The 21,826-nt window shown below is 37.6% G+C and overlaps 1 protein-coding gene across 4 annotated transcripts in view; it reads left to right on the top strand.

The window, feature by feature from the left end:
- STK17A (serine/threonine kinase 17a) overlaps positions 1 to 20,364 on the top strand; it is a 39,436-nt gene extending 19,072 nt beyond the window's left edge. The window contains exons 3-8 of one of the 4 annotated variants that reach the window (XM_043588500.1): positions 3,268 to 3,412; positions 14,513 to 14,639; positions 18,536 to 18,584; positions 18,673 to 18,852; positions 19,688 to 19,803; positions 19,903 to 20,364. In XM_043588500.1, coding sequence (XP_043444435.1) covers positions 3,268 to 3,412; positions 14,513 to 14,639; positions 18,536 to 18,584; positions 18,673 to 18,852; positions 19,688 to 19,803; positions 19,903 to 20,012 — 727 coding nt within the window. In that variant the 3' untranslated portion in view covers positions 20,013 to 20,364. Of the gene's footprint in view, positions 1 to 3,267; positions 3,413 to 14,512; positions 14,640 to 18,535; positions 18,585 to 18,672; positions 18,853 to 19,663 lie in introns of all 4 variants that reach the window. The other 3 variants (XM_043588499.1, XM_043588498.1, XM_043588497.1) reach the window with 3 other exon arrangements.
- The last annotated feature ends 1,462 nt before the right edge of the window (positions 20,365 to 21,826 follow it).

The following is a 21,826-nucleotide window of genomic DNA, read 5'->3' as shown; positions in this document are numbered from 1 at the left end:
GTTCTGTCTGAAAACAGTTGGCTTATATACTTTGCTCATTTTCTAGTTGTTCATGGCTAGAGGGTAAGTTCCATACCATTTGGCTGAAAGGGGAAGTAACAGCTTACTTAACCTTTAGTGAGTCTGTATCCTGTGTTTTTGATACCGCCATGCCCTTTTATTTGTGTTCACTATGCTGGGGATGTGCTCTTACCATTTCATCTGGTGGATTCCTATTCATTCTACAGGGCTCAGAATAAATGTCATTTTTCTAAGATTTTTTTTTTCTCCTTTCCAATTAATTGCTCAGTTGCTAAATTATTACATCACTTTATATATAATTTCACACCCATATATATTTATGCGTATATATTCTTTAAAATGTGTTTCATTTTCTCTCTCTCCTACTGGTACATGAAGTCATAAGCCATACTTACAATTAATTTATCTTTCTGTCCATAGCACATTGCACAAGACCTAACATGTTTGATTGGTATTTGTTCATTTTTAAGAGTGAAGGAATAAAGATCTAAACCAACCCTTTAAGCAGGATGGAAATGGAAATGCTAGTTTCTATAGAAATAGGAGTGTTTGATGTTCGAAGTTGGGAGCTAAAATCTAGACAAGGTGCAGGCAACCAAGAAAACGCAGTGACTCTTAGCCTGCAAATATCATGTATATGGCTCTGCATAATGTTGATCAAAAAGATACTTATCCCCTAACTTTCTAAGGGCCACTAGAAAGTTGAAGTTAAAAGTTCTTAATATGTTTTATAAAAATAGGTTTTTTGTAAAATTTTTTGTAAAAAGTTTTTGAATTAATGTTTTCATAAAATTTTTTTTTGGTAAAAAATTGTGTGTAATTCATAATAAAGTTAATTGCTGAGTTTCTGAATAGTTTTAAAGTAGTGGAAAACAAGTACTACTGAAGTAAATATACCATAATATACATGAAAATCTTGCTGTAGTTAAAAGATAGGCACAACAAAATGTAGTGTTTCTCTGGCTTTATGTAAAGGAAGATACTTCCTGTGAAGTAGTTGATAATATTCTCACATTTCCTGTAACCATGCCTAACAAATGCTTTTAATGTCGCAAATTGTTCTTAGTATAATTTTGTTTAGATCCACTAGTAAATATGACAATGAGTTAATGGGCCCAACTTACATTTAAGCAGGTATAAAATAGGGTGATTGTATCAGAGGGTATATGCAAGTCTTGCTGGTCACTGAAGGCTAGCTTTTACAGCTTCGTTAATAGTCTGCATTTGAAATACATCCTTGAAAATTTTCAGAAAATGGTAGTTTTGTGCTTCGTATCTTGTGCTTATGTAAAGTACTTAAATTATGTTAAGGCAAGAATGGGTAAACTTTATAGTGAAAAGAACTAACAATAAATTGCTCTTAAATTTTAGGTAAAGAAATCATTGTACTTCTGTAAATTGACCTATAGTGAATTTTATTGTGGATGCTAGTATTGAGCGGAAAGACTCAGGACAATAAATTGTGATTGGAAAACTTTTTCAACCAAAAATACAGTTCTTTGTTTTAGTTGAGGAACACGGACAGTTCTGAGTGTAACAGGCAAATTGTGGTGTGTGTATGCAGAGGGCTACGTGGGCTATATGTTATATAATGGTGCATCGTGCTGCTTAGACTGAGTTGACACAGTTCATACTGACTTTTACTTTAGATCATCAAATCCATATTAACAGTATATGGTACTCCTAGGCTGCCATTATTACTCTGTAATTGTGTTGTGAATGTTCACCATTTCCTTTCTTCTGACTTGTATATTACTTTAACTGTGCCCAGATGCACGATGGCCATTTTACACTTAAATAACAAAAACGGTTTTGATGCTTTCACATATGGTTTTTTTCATGCTATAATCAAAATGTAATAAAAATTCAGTTGTGTAGGTTTAGTCAAAATGAAAACCTTATCAGCCAATGAATTATTCTTTTACTTTCGTCACCTGCAGCTGCTCAGCTAAACTTAAATATGTTCTTATCTAATTTTGGTGACAAATTGTGTCTCCTTATATGGGCAGAATTTGGAAATAGGTTGCTTTAACAGGAAAGGAAATAACTAAATTATCTTCTGAAAAGGAATTCAGTAAGTAGCTCTTGTCTGACAGCAGCATGGCTGTTTGCAGTTAGGTATTCCATGTCAATTCTATAGCAACTTTATGAAAGCAATCTTGCCTTTTTTTTTTTTTAACACATAAAAGAAATTTTGTGATATGACACGAGCTGTTATTTATGGTATGAATGAATGTTTAAGTATGGACTTTTTGCTGAAGGGAAATGAACATTTTTTAATGTTGATTCCCCCCCACACCCCCCCCACCCCCCCCGCCCCACCTTATTGGCAAAATTAGTTAGAGAAAAACTGAGATGCTTTGGCCAGAGGTTGAAAGAAAATTTAAATCAGTACTGCTCTTTTGGAGAGGATAGGCTCTTCCTATTAAAATTTTAAATGCACATTCCCTTCAGTCCAGCTGTTTCTTTCTAGATGTCTACCCTTGAGAGCTCCTCACACATGAGTAAACATATGAGAAATTGTAATGTGCCTTCTCATCACAGCATTGTTTATAGTTGTGAATCATTAGGAAGAAAGTAAATGACCTTCAAAGGGGAATGGTTACATCAAGTATGGTTTATCTATTCACAGGGATGTAAGAGTTCAAAATTACAAAATAGATAAATATAAAACCATCATGGAAAGATTCTTAAGACATGTTTAAAAGTAAGGGTTGTGGAACAGTATCAGGAGAATGTGTCCTATATTACCATTTGTTTTTTAAAAATCCAGGCAACTAATATTTTTGTATGCATTTAATAAGTATATATTTTTAGAAACTCTGGAAGGATATAGTACACCAAAGGGAGAATAGTGTTTATCTCTAGATGTGGCTGTAGGATTGGGGAAGGGGTCTTTAATTCATTGAAGAGCATTTGCTTTATTTTCATCGTTTGTATTTTTTCTAAAAATAATATTTCTATGTGTTTTTCAACCAAAAATTCTCAAAAAATTTTCACTTGAGAGTGTGTTAATACATTTTCCCATTAAAGTTTAATTTTTGAAGTTCTTAATCTGAACTCATCTTTGAGGCTTCACATTTTTATTTTAAAAAGACAAAAGAAAAATGGATATAGGGACACACTCAAATTATACTTTATGTAAATAAAGACACTTAATATGTAAAATATTAAGAACAAAAAGGCTAAATATTTTTAATGAGTCCTTTTCCTTTATAATTAAAGTATGCTTCTACCCTTCTCTAGTGCTGCTGGGGGTGAAATCTTTGACCAGTGTGTTGCAGACAGAGAAGACGCCTTTAAAGAAAAAGATGTTCAAAGACTCATGAGGCAGATATTAGAAGGTGTTCGCTTTTTACATGCTCATAATGTAGTACATCTTGATCTGAAGGTAAGATCTAGATTACTTTACAATTTTGAGATTGCTAGAGAATGACACTACAGATATAAAATATTTTTAACAGTGATTTATTAAAACATTTATCAAGGTTGTGTATTTTATTAGGTAATAAGGATATAAAGGTTGTGTCTGTTCGTATCCTCTAACCAATTAGTTATATTAAGGAGGTAACGCACATCTGTGTACATAGAAAGATAAATAATAATACTTTGCTCAAGAAACGGAGCTTAGAGGATATTGGTGGGATAGGTGAACTCTTCCTGGTAAGAGACAGTGTTTGAGCTAGACCTTTAAAAAAAAAAAAAATAGGATTTAGATAGAGAAAATATAGGAAAATGTAGAAAATAGAGGATAAAATTAATTCACAAGAGTTAAGAGTACTTGTTGGGCAAACATAAATGGAATAGTGTCACTGGAATTGAGAGATGAAATAGGAGATGCTGACAATTGAGGAAAGGCCAGGTTCCAGGGGTTTCAAATATCATGAAGTGGTAGATGACTTTTTAGCAGGGATATCTGAAAAACTATGTTGTAGAAAATTAGGCTGCAGTAAATAAAATAGAGAACTAAAGAAATTAGAGGTGGGTAGATTTCTTTTTCTTTTTTTTTTTAATGTTTATTTATTTTTGAGAGAGATAGAGTGTGAGCAGGGGAGGAGCAGAGAGAGAGGGAGACACAGAATCGGAAGCAGGCTCCAGCCTCCACGCTGTCAGCACAGAGCCCAATATAGGGCTCATGAGAGACATGAGATCATGACCCCAGCCGAAGTCAGACGCTCAACTGACTGAGCCACCCAGGGGCCTCGGAGGTGGGTAGATTTCTAGTTTAAAATTATCAAAGAAGGAAGGGGAAGAGGGAGGAAAGAATACACAAAGGGCAGTTTTGATGCTTTCAAGTGATCAAAATGCCAGCTGAAAGTAAGGGAAGCAAAAAAGGAAATTTTATTAGCTAAAAATTCCAGGGGCAATTCCAACTTAAGGAATGCCACTATTCGTTAATTCAAATATTGCAAGTACATAGTTGGTTTTTCTTCGGTCTCTAGCTCTACCTTCTCAAAATGGCAGTAAGATGGTAGTAAGTTAGATGCTGCCATTTTAGCCTTACAGTTGTCCAGAGATTCAGCAGGAAGGAGTCAGGTTCTATTTATTAGCTCTTTCAGAAGTTCTGAGATTCACTCTCATCAAAGTGACTTAGATCAGTCTGGAACTAGTAAGTGTGTCAGGGGGACGTTGGGGGTGCTGGGTTTTGACTGGCCAGGCCAGCATTACCAGTGTCCTTTGCTCCAACCTGGGAGGGTTAAATTTGCCCTCCCATCCCAAGTTTTTTTTGGACTGAGAGTGGGGAAAGGATGGATTCTCAGACCAGTTCCGTTTCAGAAAGAATAGAGAGTAGGTGGGCGATCAGGAGACAGACAGTGAATGTCCACTACAAGTATCCTTAGCATAGTCCTTCAGGCATCTGGGGTAGAAAAGTCTAAGATCCCTGCTGATGGTTGCTACCACATGAAGTCCAGGTGTAGCTATGGGGAAATGAAACATTCCTCAAGGACTACACCAGTGGCTCCAGTTCCTTATTAGCCAGAGGAGTTCAGGTTAGGAAGGAACGTCACCTGAGGAGGCTGAACCCCTGGACCCAAAAAAGGCTTTCCTATCTTGGACTTATGCCTCATTTCACTCCTCATCCTCTCCCAATCTATCTTGACCTCTGCTGTAGTTTGCCCCGTAGCAGAAAGTAGACACTTACGGCAGCACTTCTCCAACTTTGACAGGGATCAGGATCACCAGAAAAGGCTTATTAAAGCAAATTGCTAGGCCCCAATTCTAGAGTTTCTGATTCAGGGAAGGGGTGTGTGATGCTGATACTGTGGGTCCAGGCACCATTTTGAGAACTCCTGCTGTAGGGCACACCGTGACACCTGATAGATAGAATACTGTATAAATAACTGTGTCTAATCTTTACTGCATGAAGGAACACTCTCAAGAGTGAAAAATGTGTACTCTGGAGGTTGACTTCTAAAGTAAACTTGATAAAATTCCATTTGAAATAAGGGGGAAGGGTAATAGATATTCCCTCAAATAGTAGTCCTACCGAAAAATATAGGGGAAAGAAAACAGTTCGGAAACTTTCTTGTTTTTTTCTGAAAAATGCCAATTTAAATTCATTCTGTAAACATATTTTTCTAAAAGATAATTAATTTTTTAGTACGGTAGCTAAAACGCATGATTATAACACTGTAGACTATGGTAGTTATAGTGTCATTTTTTGAAGGTAAGTGTGGACATGTGTGTACCCACATGTAGTCCCAAGGTATTAAAGCTGAAGTGGCCTTAGAGATGATCTAGGTACAACCCTCATAGCAAGAGTGAGGGAACTGGGGCTTTGTTTTTTTTACTTTAGCCTGTCATATGGTTAGAAATTCAAAGATCCTTGCTGTAAGAAATACCCAACTGTGCTTCCCTCAGGAACACAGAGAAAGAGATGGTCTCTGCAGTCCAGACTTCAGTGGACTCAGACTATAAGAAGCCTCAGTTAGTCTCAGCCATGCAGAAGAATTCCCAAAAGTAAAGTTTGTGCTATGCTTGTTTCCATATTTGGTTTCACACACTTAACTTTTATTTTTTATGATGTTTTGCTAGTTTTGTGAAGTAAAATGACTTCTAGGAATGAACCCCAATTTAAATAACATTGCATTTATAGGAAATATGCTTTCGATTTATGACAGCTCAACCTATGACTATTATTTAGGAACTAATTAAGTAGCAAGTCAGGTTGCCAACACTATGTGTCATGGATCTTTGATGTTACTTGAAAGCAGCCAAGGGTGAAAATTAAGTTCTTGAATACCAGGTTTAACTGGAAATTATATCCCTTTCTCCCCAATACACTCAGTATAAATCATATTCCTTTCTCCCCAGTACACTTAGTGTAGAATTCTTTCTGGATTTAATAGAGGCTTTGATGATGGGCCTTTGATGTTGGAAGCTGGACTCTTCATGTTGCCTAGGCCCAGAGGAACTAGAAAGAAGACAGGGTGGCCCAATAGGTCCTAAGCCTTTCTTCTGCCCTCACAGTCGTCACATGTGCAGTCAGAATTTGTCTCTAAGTGAACTGCTGGAGGGGGAAGGTTGGAGGTGGGGTTGGTGTGGCAGGAGTGCAGATAGGAATGATTTCTACAAAAAGGTCATCTGCAGTTGACTTTCTGTGACTTCTGTGAATCTGGACAGAGGGTCTACTGTCCTACACCGTTTAACAGCTGTCCGCCCAATGACAATTTATGCTTGTAATGTTGACTCTGAGTTTCTATAAGAGCTTGAAAGCTACAAAGCTAAATATGTTTTCTAAAGGTTTAATTCTGTGAATTAGAGAAAAAAATAGTTTTAAATCTGTGAAACTTGGTAATCCCCATGTATAGGGTAACTTTGAGTTAGTAGACTATTTGTTCTCCATTATGGTTAAAATGGGAAATTCTTGTCACAGAGACAAGTAGTAGTTAGAAGTTAGAATAACTATTATAGTTGCTCCTATAAAAGAGATAATTGACACAATGGGAAATCTGCTACTTGGCTTCAGATCAGACTCCAAATGGGCAGTTTGCCAAAAGACTGATTCACTGAAGACTCTCAGCCAAATATCTTAAATTGAATATGGCAAATGCTTTGAGGGGTAGCAGATGCAGATTTTGGAGTGTTTCTAGGACGACAAAAATAGAAAAGACACTAGATTATGATTAGGGGAAAGCCCATTCATTTCATGTAAATCATGGCGGGACTGACAAATCTGAGAAACAACAACTCTACCAAAGTCAGAACAAACCTAAAAGCCTCAAAATAATCTCAGTTGGTGAATTAGTCATTGGCATAGTGGCCTGCTTTTACTTCAGTCAGAGAAAGGTCTTGACCAAAAAGAACACAAAGAAATCCAGTCTTAAAACCCAGTGCTCCTTGTGTTTGGATGGTCTTCTGTTGGTAGGTGTTCAGTTGTTAGCTTGTCCACCCTGGTAGATGTACATGATGAGAAGCTCAGGAGCAGACCAGGAACTAGAAGCCAGAGCTTTCCCCTTCTGAGATTTAAGTTGATCATTGACAGTTTGAAACTGTAACATTTACTTGAACATTTCTAAACAGCCCCCCAGACTGATTTAGACAGTATTATTAACCTATTTCTGTACTATGACCTGGGTTTTAATAAATAAAAAGCCAATTAACTTGAATTCTCATTGCCTGATAAAAATGTTCCTTAAAATTGTATCCATGGCACCTTAAGGCTAATTAATAAGCAAGTTAGCCTCAACTTTACAATGATCTTACCCAGAAGTGGTTGTTCAGTAAATGTTAAATGGGTTATGTACAAAGATAAAGGATTCCCCCATGAAACAGAGAAATAAGATTTTACAAAGACCTCCCTACTGCCTTTGTCTATTTGAGGACAGTTTGTGTGTTTCCTTTTTTTCCCCCACTTTCATTGCCTCTCAATTGACCATGTCATTTTCTTTCTTACCACCTGGGATTCATGCATCTTAAATAGAATTAAATATTGGGAACCACAACTTCTTTATCATGAACTGGATTCCCTAGAAAGGAGGCCTAAGCTGTAATGCTAATGCACTTCTCTTTGTTTTCAGCCCATATATTTCACTTGAAGTGGGTATATTTTGCCATCAAAGACTGACAGATTATAGTCCTGTAATTGTACTTGTTTTACTTAGAGGAGTAAGATCTGTTTTTAAAATGTACCTCTGTTCAAACCAAGGCACAGTTGATAGAAACTACATAATAAACATTAACTGAAATTCCATGAAAGAGTTCTGATTTTATGAGATGTATTTTTTCCTAGCAACATCTCTGTCAACTGTTTAAGTTCTCTCACATTGGTAGGTGATAGATGCATGTGACTGGGCCTAGATTTCAAATACAGTAACGTTTTAATAATTTGATCACACTAGTTGAGAATTTACTACATTACCACCACACCCAACTAGTGTGGGTTTTACTAAAGAAAGCATTTCCCAAGTAATGTAAAGTATAAACAAAACATAAGCTGTTTTAAGCTTATGAAAACATGTAAGCTGTTTTAAGTGAATAAATGATATTTAAGAACATTTCACAGAATGTGCATGTTTTATTAATCATAAAATGGACCTTAAGATATGGTGAAGATTTCCACTTGGCAATATTTCTTTTGGCATTTTTTATGTACTGGGAAGGGCAAAACACGTTCAGTGATGAATATATATAACAGAACCAAACTTCGCTCATCTAATTTGCCTGAATAATGACATTTTATTTTACTATAGTATTTCATTAATAAAATAAAACTAAAATTACCTTGAGAAGTCTTGGGACTCATAATCCTAGTTTTTTTCCTTGAAGAAATTGCTAGAAGCTAATTAACAAGGAGAATGTCACTTTATAATGAAGTTTGTTTATATATATTACTAAAACCTCTCGTTATTTTATCATTGAAAAGAGAGATTGATTCTAACACTGATCAGCTGAGCATTTTTACTCCTTTTGTGTGTGTGTGTGTGTGTGTGTGTGTGGCAAGGCAGGGGTGCTTTACCTGGTTTGGGTATTTATAACAATTTAGCATGCCTCTGCAGCCCAAGCTTCTATAGTGACAGCAATTTGGTTTTGTCTTTTTGTTCAGTTCTAGGTTTTTACTGTAGCCAAAACTTTCTATGGTTTTAAAAAACAGGTTTTTATATAAAATCACAGATTACACTGAGCCATGGTATGGTTATTTTCACTGTTGAGAAGTCTGTTTTTGTGAATGAAGTTTTCAAAACTTCATATGTTTTCAAAATGAAGTACAGTCTGTGATTGCATAGTGGTAATATGGACATTATGCAAGAGATGTTAAGAATTCCTAAACATTTACTGGGATATCACTTAGATCCTTTTTTATTAACAACGTTTATAGCTGCAGTGTTCAGTCCAGTACCACTAACCATTTGTGGTTGTTGAGTACTTGAGAACTGTGATGTATTCAAAGTGTGAACTCTACACCAGATTTCAAGGACTTAGTATGGAAAAGAAAAAGCAAAATATCTCAATAATTTATATATTACATGTTGAAGGGATATCTTAGACATATTGAATTAAAAAATAATTTCATCTGTTTCATTTTACTTTTTATAATATGGCTACTAGACAATGTTAAATTACATTCTGTGACTTGCAGTACCTTTCATAGGACAGCACCAGTTTAGAGAGTATCCACAGATAATTAAGCCAGAATGGCCTGTAACGTAAAGATCGCTTAGTCTTTCAACTTACTTTTCAACCTATTACAATCTAGCTTTTTCTCCCATGGTTTTACTAAAAATTACTTTCTCAGAAGTCTTTCAGACTTTGGTTATTTGCTATATTCAGTAGCTTTTTCTTAGTCCTCATTCTTCCCCTCATCCCATTTGATGATCCTCTCCTTCCTTTCTTACTACAACACGATGCCTGTGTTCTTTGCCTCCCTCTCAGACTGCTATTTCTGAGTGCCTTCATCACTCTTGTTGTCTCTCGTTAGATGTGGTTATCAGCCAAAACTCATCTTGGCCACTTCTCTTCTGCCATATTCTCTTCCTCTTGTTTACTTCCATGGTTTTAGTCTTGCCTCTGTGCCCTTGCTTTCCATAGCAGTATCCTCAGCCTTTTATTCTCTCCAGACTGAATTTCCAACTGTTCTGGGTGGTTCTGCGGGCACCTCAGATTCTGGGTCTGAGAATCAAAATTGAACCAGTTGTCCTCTCTTGCTGACCTGACTATATTAGTCAGTGAATGACATAAGCACCTTATTGTTCCTGCTCCTACACAGCAATAGTCACAATGGGCTGTGGATTTTGCCACTGTAATGTGTAAAGTTTCTTCTGTGTTTTTTCATTCCATGCTTCATCATATCCCTCACTCACGCTCTCCCTGTCAAGACTTTAAAAATAGGATAAAGGCACATTCTTCAGAGACATTCTTGTATTTGATGATACTTTGCATGTGTCATGCTATATATTGGCTCACCTGTATGTATTCTTTGGCATGTGACGTTTTCATTTCCTGGAATGTCCTCTTGCCCTCCCCTGTGGTCTGACTTCTTCCAGTTCTTCCAGAATGGCTCAGAAAGCCCTGATTCTTGTCCGTCCACCCTCTTTGTGCCTGCCACCACTTTTGTCCCTTTCACCTTTGTGCTGTTCTCCAGTGTGCAGTCCCTCCACTAGTAGCTTGTCCTTGCCTTGGGTGGGGTCTTTCCTCTCCCTGGAATGCTCCCTGCCTACCCCACCCCCCAAAGTATTCTGCCATGACGTACCTTCTTAGCATTGTTTTCTCCCCAAATACTGTCTTAGAGAAACCTTCCCCAACTATTCTGAATATAACATGCATATGCACACAAACACACACAACAGGCACTGTCATCCATTACCCTACTCTGAGTTCTCCTTGGTGCTTAAAACTACCTGAGGTATTATTATTTATTCATATTTGTTTGTCCCCATTAGAATGTAAGGTTCCAAAAGAACAGGGAACTCACGTCTTATTTTCTGTTATTTTTCCAGTATGCAGTCCATAATTTTTTTTTTTTTTAATAAATGTCAAAATCCTTTTTATCCTTCAGGGTCTGCTCACTTACCTCCTGTGTAATTCTCCAAGGCTGAATTATTCCCTCTTATTTATTTGTTATACCTGAGCACTTTGTCTATGACAGCACTTAAAATGCACAGCAGAGTTAGTCAAGCCTGATATAGGTGCTTCTGTTTTCTCTTCTGATGGTGATCTCTCTGTCAGTAGGGACTTGTTATCACTCATATTTACAGTGCCTCCACTCCTGACACAAAATAGACACCCTTCAAATTGTTTTTTATAGTTAGTTATGTTTTTTCCTTTCTTTCAAACAGCAAATAACGTGTGCCTCCCATGTGCTGGCATGGATCCTGGTGCTATCACAGTGACCAGTACGGTGGCTCATGGATCTTTAGATTCTCCCCATCCTCTGTTTCTGAATCCAGACTTTGAATAATCTACAAGTATTTTCTGATAAGGGCAGAATGGATGGTTGGGTCAACATTGAACGCCTTCAAAAAGGGACTGTCTACACTTCAACTTCTTTTTTCATATTGCAGCTCTTCACTGTTGAACATTGTTAGAATCTGCTTCACTGCCCTCCTGGGCCTTCCCAGCAAGTTGACACCAGGAAAAGAAGAATGAGGAAAAAGTATACAAAGACACTTTTGTGAGAGAGAGCATGGCAAGTAGGAGAGACTGAACAGTGTCCATTGAGACTCACTGTCCCTGGGCCAAGGGCAGCAAGTTTATAATGAGGCTGGAGAGCTAGGCAAGAGCTCGAATTAGCAGCTTCCAAATACATTTGGAAGTTAAGAGTAATGGGAAGCTACTGAGGGGTTTAGGCAGGGGGTGACCGATCAGATTTATATAGTGCAAAAGCTCCTTCTGGCTAAGTATGGGCAAAATAGATCCTAGCAAACCATTTAGGGTCTGTTGCAATTAAGCAAAAACTGATGGTAGCTTGAATGATTGTTTTCTAGTTGGAGAGAAATAAGTAAAGTTTAGAAGTGCTTACATTTATGATTTAAAATCAGTAGGATATGGTGACACGTTAGTTAAATGAGGAGAAAGTGGGGAGAGAGGAATGACCAAGGTGATTCTTAGTGCTTTCTTCTGCCCTGCTGGGTGAGGATGGCATTCCCTGAGGTGTAATGACCATTGACATACAGGAAATCTGATTTGGGAGGGAAAATAGGAGTCTGGTTTGGGCATGTTGAATTCGAGATAGCCTTGAGACATCAAAGGAGAGAGATTAGGTAAGCAGTTGGTTGAAGAGTCTGAGCCAGAGATAAAATCTGTGACTCCTAATGTATAGGTGATAATTAAGCCTTGGGTACAGATACCTTGTATGAAGTGAGAGTGTGGAGTGAAAAGAGCAAAAAGCCTCAAGATCAGGCTGTGAGAAACCCACCATTTAATGGGCCAGTTAAAGGAAGATGAGGAGACACACACAGCAGCCAGAGTATTAGGAGGAAGACCAGGGTAGTGTTTGTTCTGGAAGCCAAGAGAAAAAGAGTTTGTAAACAAGGAAGGAGTGGCGGCAATGCCAAGCATTGCTAAGGTGGTAGTCCAGAAAGCATGGAAATATGTCGCTGGATTTTAGTGACCTGCGGTAGAGGAATGAGGACACAGAAGCCCAGTGGAGTGGTTGAATATGCATGGAAGGAAAGGAAATGTTAACATTCATTGTAAAACTCTGGAGAACCACAGTGTGATGGAGAAGACAGAAAAATACAATTAGCTAAATAGTGTGATAAGTTTGCTATGTATAAGATGTTGTGGAATAGAGAGGGGTCAGGCATCAAACCCTCCCTGGAAGACCAGAGGGGGCATCAGAAAAGGCTGTATTGAGGAATCAGTGCTTTGTTGAAAGCCACCATGCATGGAGTGAATGACGAAACTAAATTTGTCCGGGAGAGAGCTTCCTGAGAAAAGGCAATACATAATGCAAAAGCATAAGATGTGGGAGTGCACATCTTGTTTAGGGATTACAGCTTGTTGGATTTGGAACACAGATTGCCTACAGAATAGTGACAGGAGGTTAATCTTAGAGAGGAAGCAGAAGCTGGGTTATAAAACACTTGGGGTGCTACAGTGAGGTATTTATACTTTATTAGTACTGGTGCTTCTCAATTTATCTTTGGAAATTTTCTTAATGGCAGAAGACAGTAAGTGTAGACTTTCTGAAGCAACACAAACTTTTCTTTCAAGTGCCATTTCAAAAATTCTAATGAATTTTATATTCTACTCCATAATATATCTGTTTGACTTTTTATGTAAAAGTATCTTAGGTTATTTTCATTTGGGTTAAAAAAAAAAATGACTCCAGGAATATGAACCTTACTGATTTTGTGGCCTTGGGTAGTTCTCTCTCACCCATGGTCAAATACATCCCATTTGAGAGTGTGTCCATTGGTGAGGACTAGCATCAGTATCATGATCAGACTTACATTATGGTGAGATCGTTGTACAGTGAAGGATGGATTGAAGGTGGGGGCAGTTAGAGGCAGGAGGGTAGTAGTCCAGGTAAGAAATAATGAAAGCCCAAACTTTAAGCAGTGGGTTTTTTTGCAATTTAAGAAATAGCATTGGCATGCCAATGACTTCACTAAGGGTGAGACATGGTTGAAAATGAAGGAGATGAAGTACTGTAGGATGATTCCCTAGTTGCTGAGCTGGGCATTGAGACTGGGAGTACAGAAGGGGAGGCATGGGTTTAGTGGGGTTTGAAGGAAGAACCTGTTCTTGAGGTGTTTACTGAACTGATGGCCTTTGCTCAGTAGTGGGAGCTGAAGGTGTGGCCCATTTCAGCCAAATGACAAGATCGATTTTAATTGGACCTATGAGTCGGCCAGGGGCTTAGGATAGAAGGTAGATAGAGGTCATCAGCAGGTAAGTGGTAGCTGAAGCCTTGATAGTAGATGAGATTGCTGAAAGATAGAGGGCCAGTAGGCAAGAGATCTGGGGCAACACCAATATTTAAAAGGAAAGAAGGGAAAAAAATCCTAAGAAAACAGTGAGGGATCTATTGAGGAGGAAAATGTCCAAGAGGGCATATAAGGATGGTTGCCAGTAGTACATTATATAGCAATCAGTGTGTATAAAATGGTGCCTAAAAGACATCCATTGATTTGGTGGGTCTTTGATTATTAAAGATTTTATGATCTTAGGACAGATCTAGGAGAGGGGGCAAAATCCAGAATCAACTGCATTGAGAAGTGAGGGAATAGCAATAAGTATGTTGGCTAGAAAGAAATGCAGAGTCATAGGGGATTCCTTTATGAGTAGCTTGGTCTTGTTTTTAAAATAGGGGTAGATGCACATTATGGTCTGAGCAGGAGCCAGTATAAAGAAAGAGATTGTACAAGGCCTGTTGCCTTACACATCGTAAGTACATTGTAAAAATATTTGCTTAATGAATGACTGCTTATTGTTAAATTTGTCAATCTCAGTTTCACAGTTGAAATGTGTATGTTTTATGCACTACTTGCTCTTTCTATTCAGTCATGGTTTCATTAATTTGGAGAGTGGGATGTTATGTTTTTAGCCTCAGAATATTCTGCTGACAAGTGAATCTCCACTGGGTGACATTAAGATAGTTGATTTTGGTCTTTCAAGAATAATGAAGAACAGTGAAGAGCTCCGAGAAATTATGGGTACTCCTGAATATGTGGGTAAGTATTCATAAGATTGGGTTGTGTTGTGTGTTTGGGGTCAGGCATCATCTTCATTAGCAAATTCACATGCGGCATGATTAATAGTGGGGCCAGCCATCTGCTATGTTAAAATTCTGCCATCAGAGACTCCTTCCTTTGTATTAAATGTAAAAATGGTAAACTTTAAGGTACCAAGCTGATGATCCCTTTCCCGAAAGGCTAACAGAATTTGAAGGTATTACTTCTAAAAAGAATAGAAGAGGATTTTCTTCACAAAGTGTAGGATATCATATTATCTGAAAGTGGGAGGATATTTAACAAGTAAGGGCCTTTAAAGAATTTCAAGTTCATAGTAAACATTGTTAAAGTAATTGCAAGCCCTGCAATTCCATAGATGTGTGAAACAGAGGGTATTTTGTTGGATTGATACAAGGTTGAGAACCTCTGCCAGAAAGAAAAAGGAGATTAAACTGTGAAGGTACTAGTAAGAGAGCAGCTGAAGTGATGAACTGTGGCTCTTAACGTTTGGTACAAAAATAAATAAACTATGACCTTTTTGATAAACTGGAAGAAAAATAGGATGCAAAAGAATAGTGGTTTGAATGAGTAACAACAACAACAAAAAAGATACCTGTACGCAGAGCAAGGCAGTGAAATAATCTAAAGGTTGTGACCAGAGATTATAATATTAACATTTAAAATTTCAGAGATGAGGGTGCCTGGGTGGCGCAGTCGGTTAAGCGTCCGACTTCAGCCAGGTCACGATCTCGCGGTCCGTGAGTTCGAGCCCCGCGTCGGGCTCTGGGCGGATGGCTCGGAGCCTGGAGCCTGTTTCCGACTCTGTGTCTCCCTCTCTCTCTGCCCCTCCCCCGTTCATGCTCTGTCTCTCTCTGTCCCAAAAATAAATTAAAAAACGTTGAAAAAAAAATTAAAAATAAAATTTCAGAGATGAAACAGCCCTTTGTAATTTTAAGGCCTTGGATGTAGCTGTGGAAGGGCAGCTCTTTAGACCTGTAGGTCTAAAGAAGCATAGATATGCTGGTGGCTGCATGGGTCATGAACACGAGTGTGGAAGTTGTCAGAGGTGATGGGAGGCAGGTTAAGGAGGATGGTTTTTGTGTCCGATGACAGCAAGCACCCAGGGCCCATGCCTGAAGGGAAGCATATTTACCTGATAGAAGTGTCAGGTGGGCAGAAAGGCTGCATTTTACAGGGTTTGGGGCGGCCTAGGCCTCCTTTCACAGAAGAGACAGTGAAAGTCATTGATGAAGGAGCGGAGGATAGCGGGACTTTGTTTACAGGGGAAAGTTCATTCCAAGGACACAAGGCTGGGAGGACGATAGGGTTGAGGAAAACCAAGCTGTTTGGCAATGATAGTACAAAAAAATAACTCAAAGCTTTAACATAAGTCCTGCGATTTGAGAGGCGCCTGGGTGGCTCAGTCAGTTAAGCATGTGTCTTTGGCTCAGGTCATGAACTTGTGAGATCGAGCCCCGCATCAGGCTCTGTGCTGACAGATTCTCTGTCCCCCTCTCTCTCTGCCCTGCTTACACTCTCTGTCTGTCTCTCTCTCCCTCTCTCTCTCTCTCTCTCTCTCTCTCTCAAAAATAAACATAAAAAAATAAGTTCTACAATTTGAAATAGATCTTTAGTTAGGTAATAAATGATACCACAGGCAGAAAAACAACCTTGAAAATGTTGATGTATTCTTTGTGGCTAGAATACTTAAATTTCAGCAAGTGTCATGACCACAAAGTAAGGTTTAAGAATGTGGCTTAATAGGGCTTCATCTGGGAAAGAGGTAGTCCAGATATTTCAGCCAGTTTAGAGCATTATAGACTAGAATGAAGGGTTGTGAGCTGAGAATCTTATAGTAATTATTGCCCTGAATGAGTTTTGTTTTGTTTTATGCTTTCTGTTCTTTGGTAAATTCTAAATTTTCTACCAAGAGAGCTTTTTTTCCCTCCAAAAAATAGAAGTATCTTTATTATAAAAGTAATACAAATGCAATCCCAAACAACTAATCCCAATTAAATGGTTCAAAAGTATATAATAGAGAAAAACAAGGGGGCCTCTCCTCTTTCTTTCATGGACTTTTAGCGATGAGTGTAAGACTCCCACCTTGTTTTCTACACAGTATCACCTGCCTGGGAACGGTATACTATCTACTGGCTGTGTATGTGACCTCAGTACTGAAATCTCCGTACCTCATATTCCTCTGTCCATAACATGGGGCCATAATAATACTGCCTTATTGGATTTGCTATACCAAGCTCTTATATCAGTGTTCAGCATATAATCACAAAAAAGGAAGCTGTTTTTATTTCCTACCCCCTCTTCCCACCATCTTTTTTTTAATGTTTCAAGTTTTTATTTAAATTCTAGTTAGTTAACATACTAATAATCTTAGTTTCAGGAGTAGAATTTAGTGATTCATCACTTGTATACAACACCCAGTGCTCATCACAAGTGCCCTCCTTAATGCCTATCAGCCTTTTAGCTCATCCCCCGCCCCCCGGCTCCCTGCCCACCTCCCATCCAGCAACCCTCAGTTTGTTCTCTGTAGTTAAGAGTCTCTTTTATGGTTTGCCTCCCTCTGTTTTTATCTTATTTTATTTTTCATTCCCTTCCCCTATATGTTCATCTGTTTTGTTTCTTAAATTCCACAAATGAGTGAAATCATATGGTCTTCCCACCATCTTTTGCTCTGTGGTCTCTTATTTTACTTTTTCCCCTCCAGTAATTTGGATGCTATGCATTTCATTTTAAATTTCCTAGTAGTTTCTTTTAAAACTTTTAAATTTGAACTATTAAAAATTGTTTTACTGATAAAGTAAAACTTTTAAATAATACTTGTAGCTTCTGTTTCACAAGTCAGTTTCAGAAGTAGAAGTTGAGGAAATTTAACCTACTTAACATTTTCTCCCAACCTGTCATTCCTCATATTCAGGGGACGAGGGGAGAAGGTTGTCCCCAACCAATAATAAATATGTGACTTGAGTGTTTTGTCTTTTCCTAGAATTGGAACATCTTCATTCCCCCCTTTTTTTAAATCATAATTACAACAGTTGTTTAGTCTTTAATCTGTTTTTAAATGGATCCAGTACTTGATTGCCTATCTTTTCTTCCTATTTGCATATTTTTGAAAAAAAAATCATCTTTTGGTTGATTGGATTGTATCAATGAGTAGGTTTTTCTTTAAAGGAGGATTTTCATAAACCTCTCCTAAGTTTTTAAACATTTGCGAATGTCTTTCTATTGCTGTATGTGTGACAGCAGTTTAATTAAATATTATCAAAGCAAACTTGTTTTTTACAAACTCCACAGAGGCAACTTTGTTGTCTTTGTGTGTGATGCATGTCATCTGAGAATGCCCAGGACTCTTTTTTTTTTTTTTTTAACTTTGTTGGCTGACTTTTTGTCAATGGGTAGACCTTTTAAAGCTACAGCATGGAAAATAGATTAGGCATGTGGAATGAATGGGGAAGTCAGGAGGGGAAAGTACCCTGGACTGGGGTGGGAGGTAGGGAAGGAGAGTCACAGATGCATTGAGAAAGATTTGAAAGTAGTAATCTGTTAGATACAATGCATGATTATAGAGGATATGGGAAGAGAAAGGTGTCAGTTGTCAGTTTCTATTACAGTATTTATGCATTCAGATATTTTAAAAATATTAAGACCCAACAATGGAGGGTGCAGGTGGGAAAAATAAGCAAGTTAATTATATCTAGTTAGACTTTATAATAATTCAGATTAATTTACACAATATATATAATGTTAACTTATTTTAGCCCAAATCTTGAATAGTGTCTTAGAATTTCTGGTGGGTTTTTAAAAAAAAAACTTTTATCTTGAAAAGCAAATTAGGAATTTTTTTCACACACCTAAATGTTTTCTTCTGTTTCTGATACTAGCTCCTGAAATTCTTAGTTATGATCCTATCAGCATGGCAACAGATATGTGGTAAGAGCTATTTATGAAAAAATTTATCAAATTAGTTTCAAGAAATGAATAAGTCACTAATTTTTCTTACATTTTCATTCTGATTTAGGAGCATTGGAGTGTTAACATATGTCATGCTTACGGGAGTATCGCCTTTCTTAGGTGATGATAAACAAGAAACGTTCCTAAACATCTCTCAGATGAACTTAAGCTATTCTGAGGAAGAATTTGATGTTGTGTCTGAGTCTGCTATTAACTTCATTAAGACGCTTTTAGTTAAGAAACCTGAGTAAGTATTAGTTAATATTGATCTTTGTCAATTTTTGAGTGATATGCTCTGAACAAAAGCAGGTTAAACTGAAACACAAAAGTGTACACATTAAGCTAGATAAGACCTTGAGCTTATTATACCTATTGAAAGAAAAAGTGTCAAAACTGAGAATGTTTCGGAGCGCCTGGGTGGCTCAGTTGGTTAAGCGTCGGACTTCGGCTCATGTCACAATCTCACAGTTTGTGGGTTTGAGCCATGTGTCAGATTCTGTGCTGACAGCTCAGAGCCTGGAGCCTGCTTTGGATTCTGTGTCTCCCTCTCTCTCTCTGGCCCTCCCCTTCTAGTGCTCTTTCTGTCTCTCTCAAAAAATTAATAAACATTTTTAAAAAAATGAGAATGTCTCTAGAAAATGTAAGCTGCCTCTCAGTATAACAGATATCCTCTGCTGTGTTTGATCTTCCAAAAGGACTTTTCAGAGACATTTAACTTAAAATATTTTTCATGATTGTGGGAATGGCATTGCACATAAACACCAAAACTTCCAGTCTTATCCAGGAATCACAATAAGATTCTTGTTAACTCTTCATAACTCCCAAAATATAATACAATAAATCTATCTTACATTCTGATTTATTAAATGGGTTGATTTATAGATTTATTTATTCATTCACTTTTTTTTAAGATTTTATTTTTTTTTAAGTAATCTCTACACCAAATATGGGGCTTGAACTCACAACCTTGAGATCAAGAGTCTCATGCTGTACCAATTGAGCCACCCAGGCACCTCTCTTATGCTCCAGTTTATAATTGAAGTTTTAAACTACTTAAGTGTGAAATGTGTATCTTTTTATAGACATCGAGCCACAGCTGAAGAATGTTTAAAACATCCGTGGTTGACAGAGAGCAGTATTCAGGATCCTTCTTTCAAGGTGAAAGGGACATTAGAAGAAGCAAATGCACTCCAAGAAGGTGATTCTGTGCCTGAAATTAATTCAGATACTCAGAAACCAGAAACCGAGGAATCAGTTGTAACAGAGGAGTTAATTGTATTTACTTCATATACTTTAGGACAATGCAGACAGTCTGAAAAAGAGAAAATGGAGCAAAAGGCCATTTCCAAACGATTTAAATTTGAGGAACCTTTGCTACAAGAAATTCCAGGAGAATTTATCTACTGAGCAATACTTCCCTTTAGAACTTTAAGATTTCTACATTGAAAACATTAATATTATTTATGGACTTCTGGCCAAATGGTACATGTACTGAAAGTGGACAAACCAGGTATCACTGATAGAAAAAAAACTAAAATTACTTTGTCAAACTTGTGGATTTAGATATATCAAGACAGATTTATAAAGTTGCCAACCAGGAGTTTTAACGGGTAAAGTTATCTGTGTCAATGTTATTTTTAAGAAGGGAGATGTTTGAACCTTTTATTTCTAAATCCTATTTCTCCAGAATGAAAATTTGTTATGTAAAGATAATCTGTATTTACTTTCTTTAAAAATCCAAGTAAAAGTGCCAAATTAACATCTTTGTAAATCTATTTGCATTATTCTTGTGTATCTATATATGCATATATGTATTGATATCTTTACTAAAATTGATACTTTTTCACTTTGGATTTTTTTGGAGGAGTAAGATTTTAATTAGGTATCTTTCAAATTTTGAGACCTAGAATAACATCCATGATAGTTTAATAATGTCTTATTTTTATATTTTATTACTGCTTTGTATCGACTTGATTTGACTTCTTTTGTCTTTGTTTTTGCCTAATGCTTATAACCTATCAGTGAAAACCCTTGCTCATTTTTTTTTCTCTTCAATGTCACTAATAAGAGTGGTGGTGATTTTTCACTTCCCATTATTCTGGTTTTAAGGTCAAGGTAGGTTAAGTAACCCTGTAATATTAAACCAGCGTTGGCTTCTTGGCTGTTTCCCTCCTCACACCTTACATATTTACCCCTTTCATAAGGCTGTTCCCTGCCACCACCTCACATGCTTATCACCTAATTGTGGTCACTTGCAAGTGTCAGTGTGATCTGATCAACATGATGGTTGCTTTGATCAATGCAAAGACGCTGTTGTATTGTTTTTGTTAACAAAATACCCCAGAGAGGGGTAAGACTGGAAGCATATTCATCTTGGCCATCGAATCTCTATTTCTGTTGAGTTTATTAGACCTCAGATTGTATTAGGAAAAGTTCTAAAATGCCAAAATATTTATAAACTTTTATTTTGTTCATAAAAAATTTGACATTGGATACTTTGTCATTAGGGAGGAAGCCTTGTTCCCTAAAGATTTATAAAAATATACTCAGTAGAATGTAATTTGATTGGAAGTAGGCCCCACAGTGAATAGTAAATTCTTATTTAAAAACATGGAAATGTAGGGGCGCATGGGTGGTTCAGTCGGCTGAGCGTCCGACTTCGGCTCAGGTCATGATCTCACAGCTTGTGGGTTTGAGCCCCGCATCGGGCTGTGTGCTGACAGCTCAGAGCCTGCTTCACATTCTGTGCCTCCCTCTCTCTCTGCCCCTCCCCCACTCATGCCATGTCTCTCAAAAATAAATAAACACTAAAAAAATTTTTTTAAATGGAAATGTAAAAGTGTACACTGTGTAACTTGAAGCAACTAAATCTCTTTTTCACACAAAGTCTTAGTAGTGTCCTTATTTATCTTTCACTAGGCTCAGGGTGTTAGATGCTCGTGAATGCAGTTGGTCTTTCCCGCGTGTACTTTGTGCACACGCCAGGCTTGTGCTGTGCACTGTGCCCTATACTGTGTACAGTTCAGACCAGTCCCTTTGCAGGCTGCTCTTTGGAAGTCACATGATGCTCTCTTCCTAGCATGGGTTCTCAGATGTCACATCCTGACAGTGGCAGCACCTCACCACCCGTTTCAGGTGTGTGCGGAGTTCAGTGTTACACATTTACCCTGTGGTCTGTAGTCACACCCAGCCCTGCTGGGCAGGTGCAGGGGCACCAGCAG

Source organism: Prionailurus bengalensis, chromosome A2 (genome assembly GCF_016509475.1).
Source record: "Prionailurus bengalensis isolate Pbe53 chromosome A2, Fcat_Pben_1.1_paternal_pri, whole genome shotgun sequence".
NCBI classification, from domain to species: Eukaryota; Metazoa; Chordata; class Mammalia; order Carnivora; family Felidae; genus Prionailurus; species Prionailurus bengalensis.
This window is presented reverse-complemented; position numbering and strand designations above follow the sequence as displayed.